Genomic DNA, 13,722 nt, shown 5'->3' on the forward strand with positions numbered 1-13,722 from the left:
CCCGTACTTACTGGGTAGCTGTTGACATCACTGTTGTTTGATAAAAGGTCTTCGGTATTCTATGTAAAAAGTGTTTCCTATTGTTTATCTTTTCTGAGTTCATTTTCTGACCAGATTTCCCTGCTCCCCTCCTTTTTTCCTGCTTTAGGAAGATTGCAATGGCATATTCAGAATTAATGTAAGTGTGTCCAAAAACTTAAATTTAAAATTGAGACCTGGAGAGAAAAAACCTGGATTTTGGGTGCCTCGTGTTTGGTAAGCATGTTAGAAAAATATTCTGAGATGATATTTTTATAAATATAAGGCTTTAAATCAGTATAATCTGGCATGAAACTAAAAATAATTCTGCTAGCTATATTAAAATGATTTTAAGTCCTACAGGGCAAAGCACTGGATTACAACAGGATGCAAAAACGAGGCAAATGCTAGAGCAAATGGTGCACTGAGCTCCACATTGCTTCATGAAATGAATGAAATATTACCTCAGTATTTTTCCAGTACTTCAAAAGTATATATCTGGGTCCAAATTGCTTTAGGAATTAGTGAGGCTTAAAAAAAAGATTTTTTTATCAAACTAAAACTAAATTCATCCTGAGTTTATATCTTCAAGGGAGGGTCTGACGTCCTCATAACAGTTGTAGAGAGTCCTTAATCATGAAGCTATTTCAATTGTAAAACACATTTATACTGAAGGATTTCCATTATTGCAACACTGGAGAGAAATAATCACACTGTTGATTATATCTAACTCTCCCTTTAAAACTCATTTTTCTGGAAACTGAGTTTTCAAAGCATTTACATTAAAGCTAGAAGTACCTAGTACCTTCTTTTTCATCTATTTTATTAATGATTACTAATTGATTCCCTCAGGCTGTCTCATTGGTAAACTAAATGTTCTATCAACTTCATTTGTCCTTTTTAATCATTATCTCTTTTAAAATTTCTTTTTTTAATCACTTGGAATAAAAGTGAACCACAGCAACTCTGCTTTTGACACAATTGATGTACTCTTCTAAATGTCTAAACTCTTTAAAAGAAATAATGTTTTAGCCAGTTGTAACCTAGCACTCAATATTACCTTTCTTTGGGATTTCTCTAATATAGAATTCACATGTATAAACAATCCAGTATGATTTATTTTGGAGTTCTTTAATTCCCAAGAACCAAGAAAAAAAAAGATTAACATTGAATGTGTGACTTGAGTATGGATAGATAGGAATACAACACGTGAGAACATCCTCATCCTACTGCTAACTAGAAAAGCAGTATAATTTACATGAAAATGAAAATTAGTAGAGCATAAAGCATTTATTTTTGTGAGACAAAAACGTATTATACCAGGCCAGTCATGGTGGCTCATGCCTGTAATCTCAGCATTTCGGGAGGTCAAGATGCGAGGATTGCTTGAGCCCAGCTCAAGACCAACCTAGGCAACATAATGAGACCTCACCTCTACAAAAACTTAAAAAATTATCTGGGTGTGGAGGCATGCACCTGTAGTGCCAGTTTCTTGGGAGGCCCAGGCAGAAGGATCACCTGAGCCCAGGAGATCGAGGCTATAGTGAGCCATGATCATGCCACTGCACTCCTGCCTGGGCAACAAATCAAGACCCTGACTAAAAAAAAAAAAAAAAAAAAAAAAAATATATATATATATATATATATATATATATATATATATATATATATACCATAAATACCTTATTTCCATCAGGGCATCAAATGTGGATTTTCTCTGCTGCTTTAGGATTTTGGCTAAAGCCTCAAATCTGAGTTCAGTGTAGAAAGTGTCTTTGTATTCTAAAGATAGTGGTTAGACCAATCCCAGCAGAACTTACCAAAAGATGATCTACCTTCATACCCAGCGCTAGTTTATGTAGAATCAAAGATAACATCATGGAAGTAAATGAAATCAGGAGAAGTCGGAAGCAGAGAATGCCCTGGCATCTCCCACCCTTCACTGTGGAGAAAAGTGGAAGGAGCCTCCTACCCCAGCCAAGTGAGGGACCTCAGGAGGACTCCCTAATATCGGAAACTGGCAAGGCAAGAAGAAAGGTTCTTGTGAGCAGGTTGCTTGTCACCAACTGGCAGAGCAAGGTTATCTGGTGTTCCTGGAGGGCCCGCATAGTCATTGCCTGGGGCCACCAGATCTGAGCCATCTTGAATGGCATTCTGCTGCAAAGCACTAGTTGCTGGGAGAGGGTTCCCCCATCAAAGGAGGGCTTGGGTGTGTTTCTAGGAGCTGGACCTGAGAACCACCTGGAGACTGCATGCTCACAACAGGAAAGGTGCCATGGAGCATTCCTGTGCTGGGGAGTGCTTTAAAATATCCTGTATTAATAGAAAAGGTGAGGTATCGTAAGGCTGATAGATCAGGTCACAATTGCCATTGAAAAGGTCATTTGTTACTCACAGTTCCTTGTAAAAAGAGGGCATGCCGCACAATGGGAGACCACATGGGGAAGCCCCGGGGTTGGTCATGACGCAAAGAGAGAGAGAGAACTGTAGGAAAAGACTCTACTGTGGTTTCCATGGGAAGGAACAGGGAGGCAGGATTGGCTGATTTGAATAATTTTAGCTCATTGAGATGTGTAGGGATTGTCTTCAGTTGTCTGGTATCTGGCCCTGGGATGATTAGGGCAGGTGTATTATGACCTGGAGTCTGATAGCCTGATAGAGGAGGTGGTTGGGGGTGTGAACTCTGGATTGGTTGGTCTGTATTTGAAAAGCCCACCCCCAGGAGGAGGACTCTTCCTAAGGCAGCAATGTGGGGGATACAGGGTGGGAGGGAGTTGGTGAGGGAGCCAGGAAGCCAAGACAAGGTAACTCAGCCATGTTGCTGGGTTGTCCACAACAAGATGTGTCCAGCATATGTAAGTAGGGCAGATAAAAGCATCAAGTTAGCCGGGCTCGGTGGCTCAGCCTGTAATCCCACACCTTTGGGAGGCTGAGGTGAGTGGATTGCTTGAGCCCGCGGGTTCGAGACCCGCCTGGGCAGTGAGACCTCATCTCTACAAAAAATCAAAAAATCAGCTGGGCGTGGTAGCGCATGCCTGTAATTCCGGCTACTTGGAAGGCTGAGGTGGAAGGATCACCAGAGCCCAGCAGGTCGAGGCTGCGGTGGCCAGGAGCGGCCACTGCACTCCAGTCTGGGCGACAGAGTGAGACTCCAACTCAAAAAAAAAAAACAAAAAAAAACAAAAAGCATCAAGTTTACAGAAGCCAGATGTAGTTAATCCAGGGAGTGTCTCTCAGGAACACATAAACGGACTCCATGAAAGAGAAGTGACCGCTCTTGAATTCCAATGGCCAGAGTCCAGTAGCATCAGATGCATGAGACTTTAACTTTATTTCTTTAACTTCTTCCTGCCCCAGTCTTGTAAAAATCAGATTGGTGAACTGAGGAAGAGTAGTAGAAATGAAGAGAGTGGCCAACTCATCTTCCTTTCTCCAAACCACAGGTCAGGCTTGAACTGAGAATGAATCATCGTATGAGTTATGAGATCAAAGGTTTGATATAGAATGCAGTTGACTTTTTAGAGAGACTTATCTAATGACTGGAAGTGACCAAAGTGCTGTGTGATTGCCCCAAGATGTCAGAAAGGGAGCTGGACTAGAAGGCAAGGTTTAGAGAAACGCTATCCTATTACCAACTTGCATTATGACAGTCCCAAATTAGACAGGACACTCACATAATGTTTACCTATTCCGAAGAAATCGCCCAGAAGATAGTTTGGTAAAGGTCAGTGGGTACAAAGCTCTCCACCTCCCAACAGACGTGGGGAGAGTTTATATACCCCCAACAGGGCAACAAAGTGTGACCCCAAAAATAGCACGAATGCCCCTATTAGGGAAGGAGTAAGACACAGACAACAATATGATGTGCAGAGAAGTGGGAACCAGGATGTTCGGCACCTTAGCACATGCCTTAAGTATGCAGGTGTGCAAATCTCTAGAACATCTTGACCAAGTTAGAAAATTCTGTAATTTTATGTTGGCTAAATTATGATTAAGAAAATAACTTATATCTGGGAACACACCAAGAGGAATGCGGGTAATTATAATTAGGACATAAATATGCACCAATTCAAGGAGACAGTCTAGCTTCTATATCATCTCTTTAGATTAATACATTTATCTTCTTCTGAATCACTCAGATTTGATGAGAGAGAAATCATCTCGGTAAAAAGGATTGAACGCATCATCTCTTAAAAATATTTTGTGTTGTATTAAGTAGAGGTCTGGATTATAGGAAAATGGCAGGCATGGGAGACAAATCAACCTAGTATTCAGGCTTATAATAAATGTATTTATTGAGTGCTTACTATTCCCCAGGTATTATGCTTGCCACCGGGATACAGCACTGAATAAGCTATCCCCTCTGTAGCCCAGGACCTTGAAGTTTGGTGGAGAACAGAAAACAAAATTACATATAACTGTATAGAATATGCTAAGGGCTTTCACACTGCAGATAAGTTCCTAACTTTACCTCCAGGCAATTTTAAGTTACACTGTGATACATTCTTGGTAGGAAATCAGGTTTTGTAGGGTCTAACACTCAAACAGTTTGGGGTAGCATGGTCTTAGAAGAGACCGTGCAAGAGGTGGGGTTCTGAGGCTCAGGGTCCTTTGGCATCATGGTATACCTGTCTCTGGTTAACACAGAAAGGAAACACACAGGAAAAGCATCTAACCCAAACTACGATAGAGCTGGAGAAGGACTAGAGAAGACACTCTGGTTAACTTTTGAAGGACCACAGATAGGAATTAGGCAGGTAAACAGAGTGAACAGAGGCAGGTGGGATGAAGAATGTGGCCCAATGTGAGGTGTTGCAAGTTGAGGCAACGCTGCTGCCCAAGCACAAGGCAAAAGGAATGGTAGTGCATTCTAGGAAGTTTGAAAGTTTCTGGCTTTAGGCAAGATGGTTGTGTAAGACACAGGGCACCATTTTGGACATTCAAGGGCAGAGGCTCAGTTACACCTTCGTGGTGTCTCCATGGTTCCCAAGGGAGGAGCAGCTCTCCTTACCATGATCTTGGGGGCCTTGAAGCACCTCCACTAGGAGGTAAAAGACTGAACAAATTGTGAAGTCAGCACCCATGTCTTAGTTTTCTGAATTGGGTGGACATATTACAATTTTTTCCAAATTAACCAGAAAGGATTGTATTTCAACAGCCTTCCAATCCAAGTAAGGGTAACACATAAGATGACAATACTAGATTGTTCTTGGGGTTTATCGAAGTTCTCTGTTGCTAAAGGTAATGTTTCAAACTTTCCAATTTTGCTAGCATGAACAAAGCATAAACAAACATCTTATGAGATTAAAACTGAAAAAGACATTTTTAAAAATGTGATTAAATTCTTCCAAGCATTTAAGTCTATGATACTACTTTTTTTTTCTTGGTTTAGTTAAAATATTTTTAACATATTCTTACTTCCTGGAAGATATGGAGCATAAAATAGTTTAAGTAGCTGCAAATTCAGCTTAAAAAGCACTTTTACATAAAGAAAATGGATGGTAAGAAAGTTTAACATCACATCTGAGAACTGGCTTGCTTGATTTAAAAAATTCTTATTCAAGAAAACTGCAGCATCTGTAGAATCTTTACAACTTTGTCTACTGTAAAATATATAAAATTTAATTGAGGTTCCCCAAAGGACAGATTTCTGGATTCTTTTGGATCTTATATAATATGCTAAGGCTTATCTGTAAAACATCAAAGTTCTTAGAATATTATATAAAATTCAAAAGAATATATTTGCACCTTCATACATAAAAAAGATAAATCAGAATTCCAAAATAAGAATTTCTTAGTGGGGCTTTTGCACTGTATAGAAAACAACTCCACCAATCATCAGCCTTAAATCTTTACGAGCAGTTTCAGTTCTAAGTTTTCTTCCTATATCCCCATCTATTTACGTTTTTTTTTTTTAAAAAAAAAGCTTGTAAAGGCACATCTCATGATTGTCCCCAAAGTTTCAAAAGTCTAAAAGATGGTAGGAAAAGACTGAACCAGAGCATTGCTTTTTATGAGGGTTAAATTTTGATAAATGAGCTAAAAGAGGGGCAGAAAGATCAAAATATAAGTTAAATAGATTCCAGTGAGCCTAGTCCATTCAATAGTCGGGAGGTTGATTCTTCATCAAATTCAGGATACTCCATGATTTTCCAGCATGTGATTGTCCAAGTCTTTCGATTATTTAAAATTAGTCTTTAATAAGAAGGTAAGGGAAACAAAAACATTGAAAGCTTCCTCTATTAACAACTAAAATGTTAGCTAAGACCCAAAACAATGAAAGAAAATGAAAGACCCAAAACAGTGGAAAGCATCGCTTTTGTAAGTGAGAAGAGAAAATGTATAAACATGTCAGAAAGAGAAGAAACAAGACATCCCCCCTGCCACCCGCTCCAAAGAAAATGAGTAATAGTGGAACCAAAGAGTTTTAGGAATCAGGAATCAACTGTGGGGTAGAAAGAATATTGCACATTGGCGGCTACAGGCAGAGCCTATGGAGAACGTTCAGAGTCAATAAGACAAAAATTCCAACTGGGAAAGAATGATGTAGGTTATGAGCAAACATCTCTTGTCACCCCAGTAATGCCTAAATGCATCCCTGCTTTACAGCATTATGTCACAAAGATAACACCAAATGAAATAAAGAGACCAAATTGTACAGTTTTTACACTTTGTATACTAACACAGGTAATTGTAACGTATGCCTTTAGAAACTTTCCAATTATTCAGTTACTTCAAAATTCACATCCAAAATCCTGTGCCCCTCTGTACAAATCTGTAAAATTGTATTTCCAGTTCTCAGTATAATCAGGACAAAGTGGAAATGTTGCAGAACCTCTAAAGCTAAAAGGAGAGTTGGTTAGCCTTTTAAGTGGAGACTGCCCCATCATTACCTGGTAAACAGAATTCATGCATTATAACACATGAATGCCTTGTTACGATTCAACAGCATAGCCCGCCTTCCCAAATGCGAAATATACCCGACATCCAAGATTGGGAAGGGCTACAGATATTTGCCTTAGGGTGCTTCTCATTGGAAATTTCACAGAACATTCCTCTTTCTGAATCGCAGGGCAAATCCTCGAAACTTTAATTTTGACAATGTGGGAAATGCTATGCTGGCATTGTTTGAAGTTCTCTCCTTGAAAGGCTGGGTGGAAGTGAGAGATGTTATTATTCATCGTGTGGGGCCGGTAAGAAAGCACATCGCATCCTTTGAACGTTTCGAGAGCAGCTTTCAATTTGCTCTGATGAATAACCATATATTTCATTTATGCAGATCCATGGAATCTATATTCATGTTTTTGTATTCCTGGGTTGCATGATTGGACTGACCCTCTTTGTTGGAGTAGTTATTGCTAATTTCAATGAAAACAAGGTAAGATTTCATGATTTGAATGCCACAGGGTTTAGTCTTTTCTAGCTGCTCACTTTGAGCTATTTTTTTTCCCACACGCGGCATGAAGTCACATTAAACTGTAATGTGACTGGTGTAAATAAGCTCTAGAACTATTTTACAAGCTACTTCATGGCTGCCTTTCAGACACATTATTTAAGAGTACAATGTCTTGCTAAATTTACCCTTTTGATAACAGTGTCATTAATTCATCGACAACTGAGAGGCGCATCTTCTATTGTTCAAATTGAAAGGATGTGCAGCAAGTTATTAAAATACAATAGCTGAAAGTGATTCACTGATTACAGGTAATATTACTTTCACAAAATGTACATTGTATGCTTTTTTGCAACTCAGTAAGTGAACTCAAAATTTTGATGGGTTTGGGGGGGGAATGTGGTAGAAAATTTTAAATCCTGTCTCACAGAATATAAAGATTTTCTAATTTTATATAAACTTTACATACTTTGTGAACTCGAGAGGCCTGCTGAGTTGGTAACAGCTCTAATGATTGGTAACTGCTCTCAAGGACTCACAAATGGGGAAACAGCAATGAGGTTTCCTATCAAAAGTGAGTTTGGGGAAGAATGTCCTATTAGCTCTTTTTGTTCTAGGCACTTCTGATATGCCCTCTACTGTGTGAGAGCCAGTCTTTTAGAATCATAATAAATGAAATGCATGCCGTTTTTGAGCATATAGCAATGGTCATGATTTTTACTTATTCTACTATTAAGATTCCAAGCTCTGAAATGCAAGGTTGAAGAAAAAGCAATGACTTGCGATGACTTATAAGGACTCAAAAATAGGCTCAGACTTCAGAATTGGTGCTTGTTTCAAACTGCAGGGTCTGTGATAATTCAAAATGCAAGAATGCAAAAACTTCAGCTGTCATTATGCAGTGAGTTAAAGCTAGGTCTGCCTGTGCAGCCCCGTGCTGTTCAATGTTATTCATGGCTGGGACGGATTCCCATGCGTTCACATCAGAGCTCTTTGGTTTGCACAGCTACACATGAGACTGTATCATTCACTGTCCCCCGGCTCAACGTGTGTGGTGCCAGTTACGCAGTCAATTGTCCTCTTTGATGTGTGTCTAATGAGTACACCATTTCATTCAGGCTTTCAGAAGGTGCAATTTTAAAATCCCCCCTTGGGGCCTCAACACTACTCAGACCCACAGAAACATGGCATCTTAGAGTTAAAAAGAACGGTAGTGATCATGTCACCCAGCCTCCTATTTTATTCCCGAACACATTCATAAATGAATTTCTTTGAGCCCTACAGTGTTCAGTTTAATACCGAGCAGAAAGTGGATAGAAGGGTCTTTTTAAATGCCTTTGAGCCATGTAATGGACCAGACACTGGGAATTCCAGAGTATGAGCAGAAGCTAATCAGTCAATTAACAGGAGAGTATAGGCCCTGCCTGCTCCGAACACCGTATGAGGCCCTCTGAGCAGGCACCTGATTTCAGAAAAATGAGGGCCTATGGCAACTCACACTTCAGCCACATAAATGAAACTACATAAAAGGTTCAATAACTGGAAACAAACATGTAATTAATTGCAACTCTTGAACCTAGACAAATGGTTTAGGTAGGCAGGGTAACCAGGGAGGTCTCCTTCCAACACTGCAGTTACGTTCTGAAGGAGGGAAGATGTAACTTGGCCTGTTCGAGGAGCATGTTATGTCGGCTCAAACGGGAACTCAGAGAAAGGAGAAAATTACAAACTTGATGAGTTATTGGAGACATACATGGCTGAATTGTGTGAACCTTTTAGTTTTTTTTCTTCAAGTTAGCACAGGAGCTGCTATATAACAGAATTTATTCATTTATTATTTAATCATGCTGTAGATTTATTTGAGCACCTACTAGGTGCCAGACCTTCAAGGTGCTCTTGGCACTGATCTAAAGAACGAAATACTAAACACAGAAAAATGTTTGCCCGTGTGGAGCACACATCTTTATTGTCATACCCAAGGGTATATAAATAAGTTTCCATATACAGAGGCAGCAGAGAGATGGGGAATAAAGGGGATCATAGGAAAGCTTTGGGAGCAGTGTTTTCACAATTCAGCGTTATGCAAAAATACATCTTCCTTGCAAAATGGAAGCTTCTTTAAAAAGTTCCAAGTCTATATCAGTAATATGTTTTTTTCTTATATCCCTAATATAAGACAATGTGTCTGATGAATGAACTTAATATGACAATAATACATTTTCAGAGATTTTTACATATTAATTATCAGATGATTCTTACATGCTTATTATGTTTTAGATCCTTTAAGAGTTCAACTTTCCAAATTATCATGTTTTGTATAAGAAAGGAATAATATTAATGTTTGTGGTGTCCAGAGAACAAGTATTTGTTTGCTATTAGTGAGAAAAGTGGCTTAGCAATATTAATGTCAGAAAAAATCATTGTAGAATAAATGTCATTATTAGGAATAAACAGTGTAACTAAATCATGACAAAAGAAACTAATCACCAGAAAGATACAGAGCTTCTGAATCTCAAAATGTACAAAGCAAAAATTAACCAAGTTGTAAAAAGCTTGCAAATCCAAAGTCATAGGTCAAGATATGAACATATTTCTCTATGAAACTCATAAGACAAGAAAAAAAGGAAAATGCTAGATTTGACACAATAAACAAATTTGATCCAATTAACATAAAAAGAACTCTGATCCTGACTATTTGAGAATATGCAATATTTTCAAGTACAAAATGTGTCCTCTAGAAGGACTTTAAACAATAATTACCCAAAAATTGATAATGTACAGAATGTTTTCTGACCGTAATTTTAAAAACATTGCAAAACCCCAATAAGTTGGAAATATTAAGACAACATTCTAAATAATGTATGCACTAAAGAAGAAATTGCAATAGAAAAATTGCAAAATATTTAGAGATAATTTTTTTAAAATATCATATATAAAAACTCACAAGGTATAGATAAATCAGTAGCTAGAGACAAATTTATTGCTATATTGTATACATTAGATAAAAATCAATGGTTAAATATTAATATGACAAATATCTAAGTTAATAAATTATAATAACAGCAAAGTAAAATAATCCAAGTACTTTGGGAGACCAGGGAAGGAAGATTGCTTGAGCCCAGGAGATTGAGACTAGCCAACATAGTGAGACCTTGTGTCTACAAAAAAATCAAAGATTAACTAGGCATGGTGTTGCATACCTACTTGGGAGGCTGAGAATCACCTGATCACCTGAGGATTACCCAAACCCAGGAGGTTAAGGCTGCAGTGACCCATGATCGTGCCACTGCATTCAGCCTGAATATAGTAGTGACACCTCAACTGCTCAAAAAAAATTTTTTGAAAGAAAGTAAGGGGTAATTCCCTTGGGTTCTCTCTTGCTGTGGGAACTTTTCTGTCTTCTCAATAAATCCTACTTTCTAAAAAAAAGAAAGAAAATAACGAAGATTAGTACAGAAACCAATGGTATAGAAAATGAGGAGACTTGTGTAGTTTCCATAAGGTTCAAGAATAACCAAAACTGTTTTTTTTTAAATTAAGTCAATAAACCTCTAGTAAGGTTTAGCAAGAACAAAAGTGTAGTAAAGGAAAGTAAACAAGCTATAGTAATTAAAACAGTGTTGGTATTGTTATCAGGATTTTTAAAAAATTAGACTTACAGAACAAACCAAAAAGCCCTAGGAGGGACCCATGTATATATAAAACAGAAGTAGCACAACAAATCAGTGAAGGGTAAGACCAACAATGAATGATGTTAGGAGCACTGATTATCTCAATGTAAGAAGCTAAACTGAGCTCTCTACCTCTCAGCATACTCAAAAATTAATTCCAGATGAACTAAAGACCCAGATATAAGAAGCAAAATTGAATCATGTAAGTCTTTTTTAACTTTAAATTTCAGGCAACCCTCTCAGGTCCCCTCCACCGTGGGAGCTTTTCTGTCCTCTTAATAAATTCTGTTTTTAATTCATTTAAATTTCAGAGAGTCAATAAATTGTATTTTTTACTTTTGCTGTTTTGTTGGGTTTTTTTTGAGTTGGAGTCTCACTCTGTCGCCCTGACTGGAGTGCAGTGGCCGCTCCTGGCCACCACAGCCCCGACCTGCTGGGCTCCGGCGTTCCTTCCGCCTCAGCCTTCCGAGTAGCCGGAATTACAGGCATGCACTACCACGCCCGGCTGATTTTTGATTTATTGTAGAGATGAGGTCTCACCAAGTTGCCCAGGCGGGTCTCAAACCCGTGGACTCAGGCAATCCACTCACCTCAGGCTCCCAAAGGCGCGGGATTACAGGCTGAGCTGAGCCTGGCTGCTGTGATTTTTAAGTGACACAATTATTGTACATATTTATGGGGTATGGTGTGATAGTTCAATACATGTATATTGAACTATGCTACATATACAGTATACTATAAGGAAGTCAGGGTAATTAGCATACCTATCACCTCAAACATTTACCTTTTTTTTTAAGTTGGGAACATTCAAAATGCTCTCTTTTAGCTACTTGAAAATATAAAATTAATTGTTGCTAATTACAGTCACCCTAACGTGCCAAAGAACACTAGAACTCACTCTTCTAATTTAGCTGTACTTTTGTATTCATTAATCAACCTTTCACTATCCTCTCCCTCCTCCCTACCCTTCCCTACCTCTAGTTAGTATTTATTTTTGATCCCATAACATTGGCCATAGAGTAAAATCTATAAAGAAAAAAAGTATAAATTAGATTACATTAAAATTAAATATTTCTGAATGACAGAGGGAACTATATAAAAGTACAAGCCAACACTAAGAGAAAATATTTATAATTCACATACCTGACAAAAGATTAATATCCAGAATGTATAAAAATTTCTATAGAACTTTGAAAAGTAAAATCAAAATACAAAAATGCGCCAAGAATATGAATAGGTGGCCAGACTCGGTGGCTCAGCCTGTCATCCCAGCACTTTGGGAGACCTAGGCAAGTGGATTGCCTGAGCCCGCAGGTTCGAGACCACCCCGGGCAACTTGGCCAGACCTTGTCTCTACAATAAATAAAAAATTAGCCAGGTGTGGTAGCACATGCCTATAGTTCCGGCTACTTGGAAGACAGGCAGAAGGATTGACGGAGCCCAGCAGGTTGACACTGGGGTGGCCATGAGCGTGCCACTGCACTCCAGTCTGGGCGACAGAGTGAAACTCCAACTCAAAAAAAAAAAAGAACATGAATAGGCAATTCACATAGGAAGATACAGGAATCAACATGTATATACATAAAAGTGTTTCACTTTGTTAATATTAAAACTACCTTAGACATTTTACGCCTATCGAAGTGGTCAAATTAAAATGCCTGATAATGTCAAGTATTGGCAAGAATATAAGGAAATGGAAACATTTGTATATTGCCATCAAAAAAATTTTTTGGTTAACTGCTTTTTGGATAGCAACTTTGCAACATCCGGTAAATGTAAAGATGTTTACATTTTTAGACCCCACCGATTATAGAGATTTTCAATGGAGAGACTGTAATCGATGTTTACTGTGAGAGAGTACATGTATGTGTATTGCGGAATTGGTTCTAGTCTATAAACCTAAAATGAATAACCTCTGATATATTGGTACAGTGTACTACTACGTGAGCCATTAAACTAAACAAATTCGACCTTATAATTCGGTTGTATGGAAAGCATATTATTCAATGAAGATAAAGAAGCACATGTAGGGGAGCCCCAAAAAACTCAGAATTTTTTCTTTTTTTTTGAGTTGGAGTATCACTCCCTTGCCCAGGCTGGAATGCAGTGGTGCGATCATGGCCTGCTGAACCCACTGGGCTCAGACGATCCTCCCACTCAGTCTTCCAGGTAGCTACAGGCGTGCACTACCATGTCGGGCTAATTTTTCAATTTATTGTAGAGATGAGGTCTCGCCAAGTTCCCCAGGCTGATCTCAAACCCATGGGCTCAGGCAATCCTCTCACCTTGGTCGCCCAAAGTGCCCAGCCCAGAATTTATTTATAAAAACTTGTGTATTTATGCTTACAAGCTTAAACTGCAGTCACCATCAAAGCACTCTCCGTTGGATGCAATACACCTATGGAAATGCTTTTCCGCTGCTCAAGACAGGTTTCGATCTCATCAGTTTTGGTATGGTTTAGTGCTTCTGCCATTTTTTGTTTCACATCTTCCATATCGGCAAAACACTTCCCTTTGGGAACTTTTTCTTCCAGGGAAACAAAAAAAGAAAAGAAAAGAAAGAAAAAAAGTCGCTCAAGGCGAGATCAGGGGAAGGGAGGGAGAGGCACAGGGGTCATGCCATGTTTGGTCAAAAACTGC

The 13,722-nt window shown here is 38.7% G+C and overlaps 1 protein-coding gene across 3 annotated transcripts in view; it reads left to right on the top strand.

Annotated features, from left to right (window-relative positions):
• The window catches only part of NALCN (sodium leak channel, non-selective), a 363,914-nt gene that overhangs the window by 322,991 nt on the left and 27,201 nt on the right, over window positions 1-13,722 (top strand). For all 3 annotated transcript variants that reach the window (XM_008048630.2, XM_008048631.2, XM_021707824.1), the window contains 3 exons: window positions 149-255; window positions 7,091-7,211; window positions 7,298-7,396. In XM_008048630.2, the coding sequence (XP_008046821.1) occupies window positions 149-255; window positions 7,091-7,211; window positions 7,298-7,396 (327 nt within the window). The remainder of the gene's footprint in view (window positions 1-148; window positions 256-7,090; window positions 7,212-7,297; window positions 7,397-13,722) is intronic.

The sequence above is a fragment of the Carlito syrichta genome, unplaced genomic scaffold (genome assembly GCF_000164805.1).
Source record: "Carlito syrichta isolate Samal-C Ts95f unplaced genomic scaffold, Tarsius_syrichta-2.0.1 Scaffold126448, whole genome shotgun sequence".
Taxonomy (NCBI): Eukaryota; Metazoa; Chordata; class Mammalia; order Primates; family Tarsiidae; genus Carlito; species Carlito syrichta.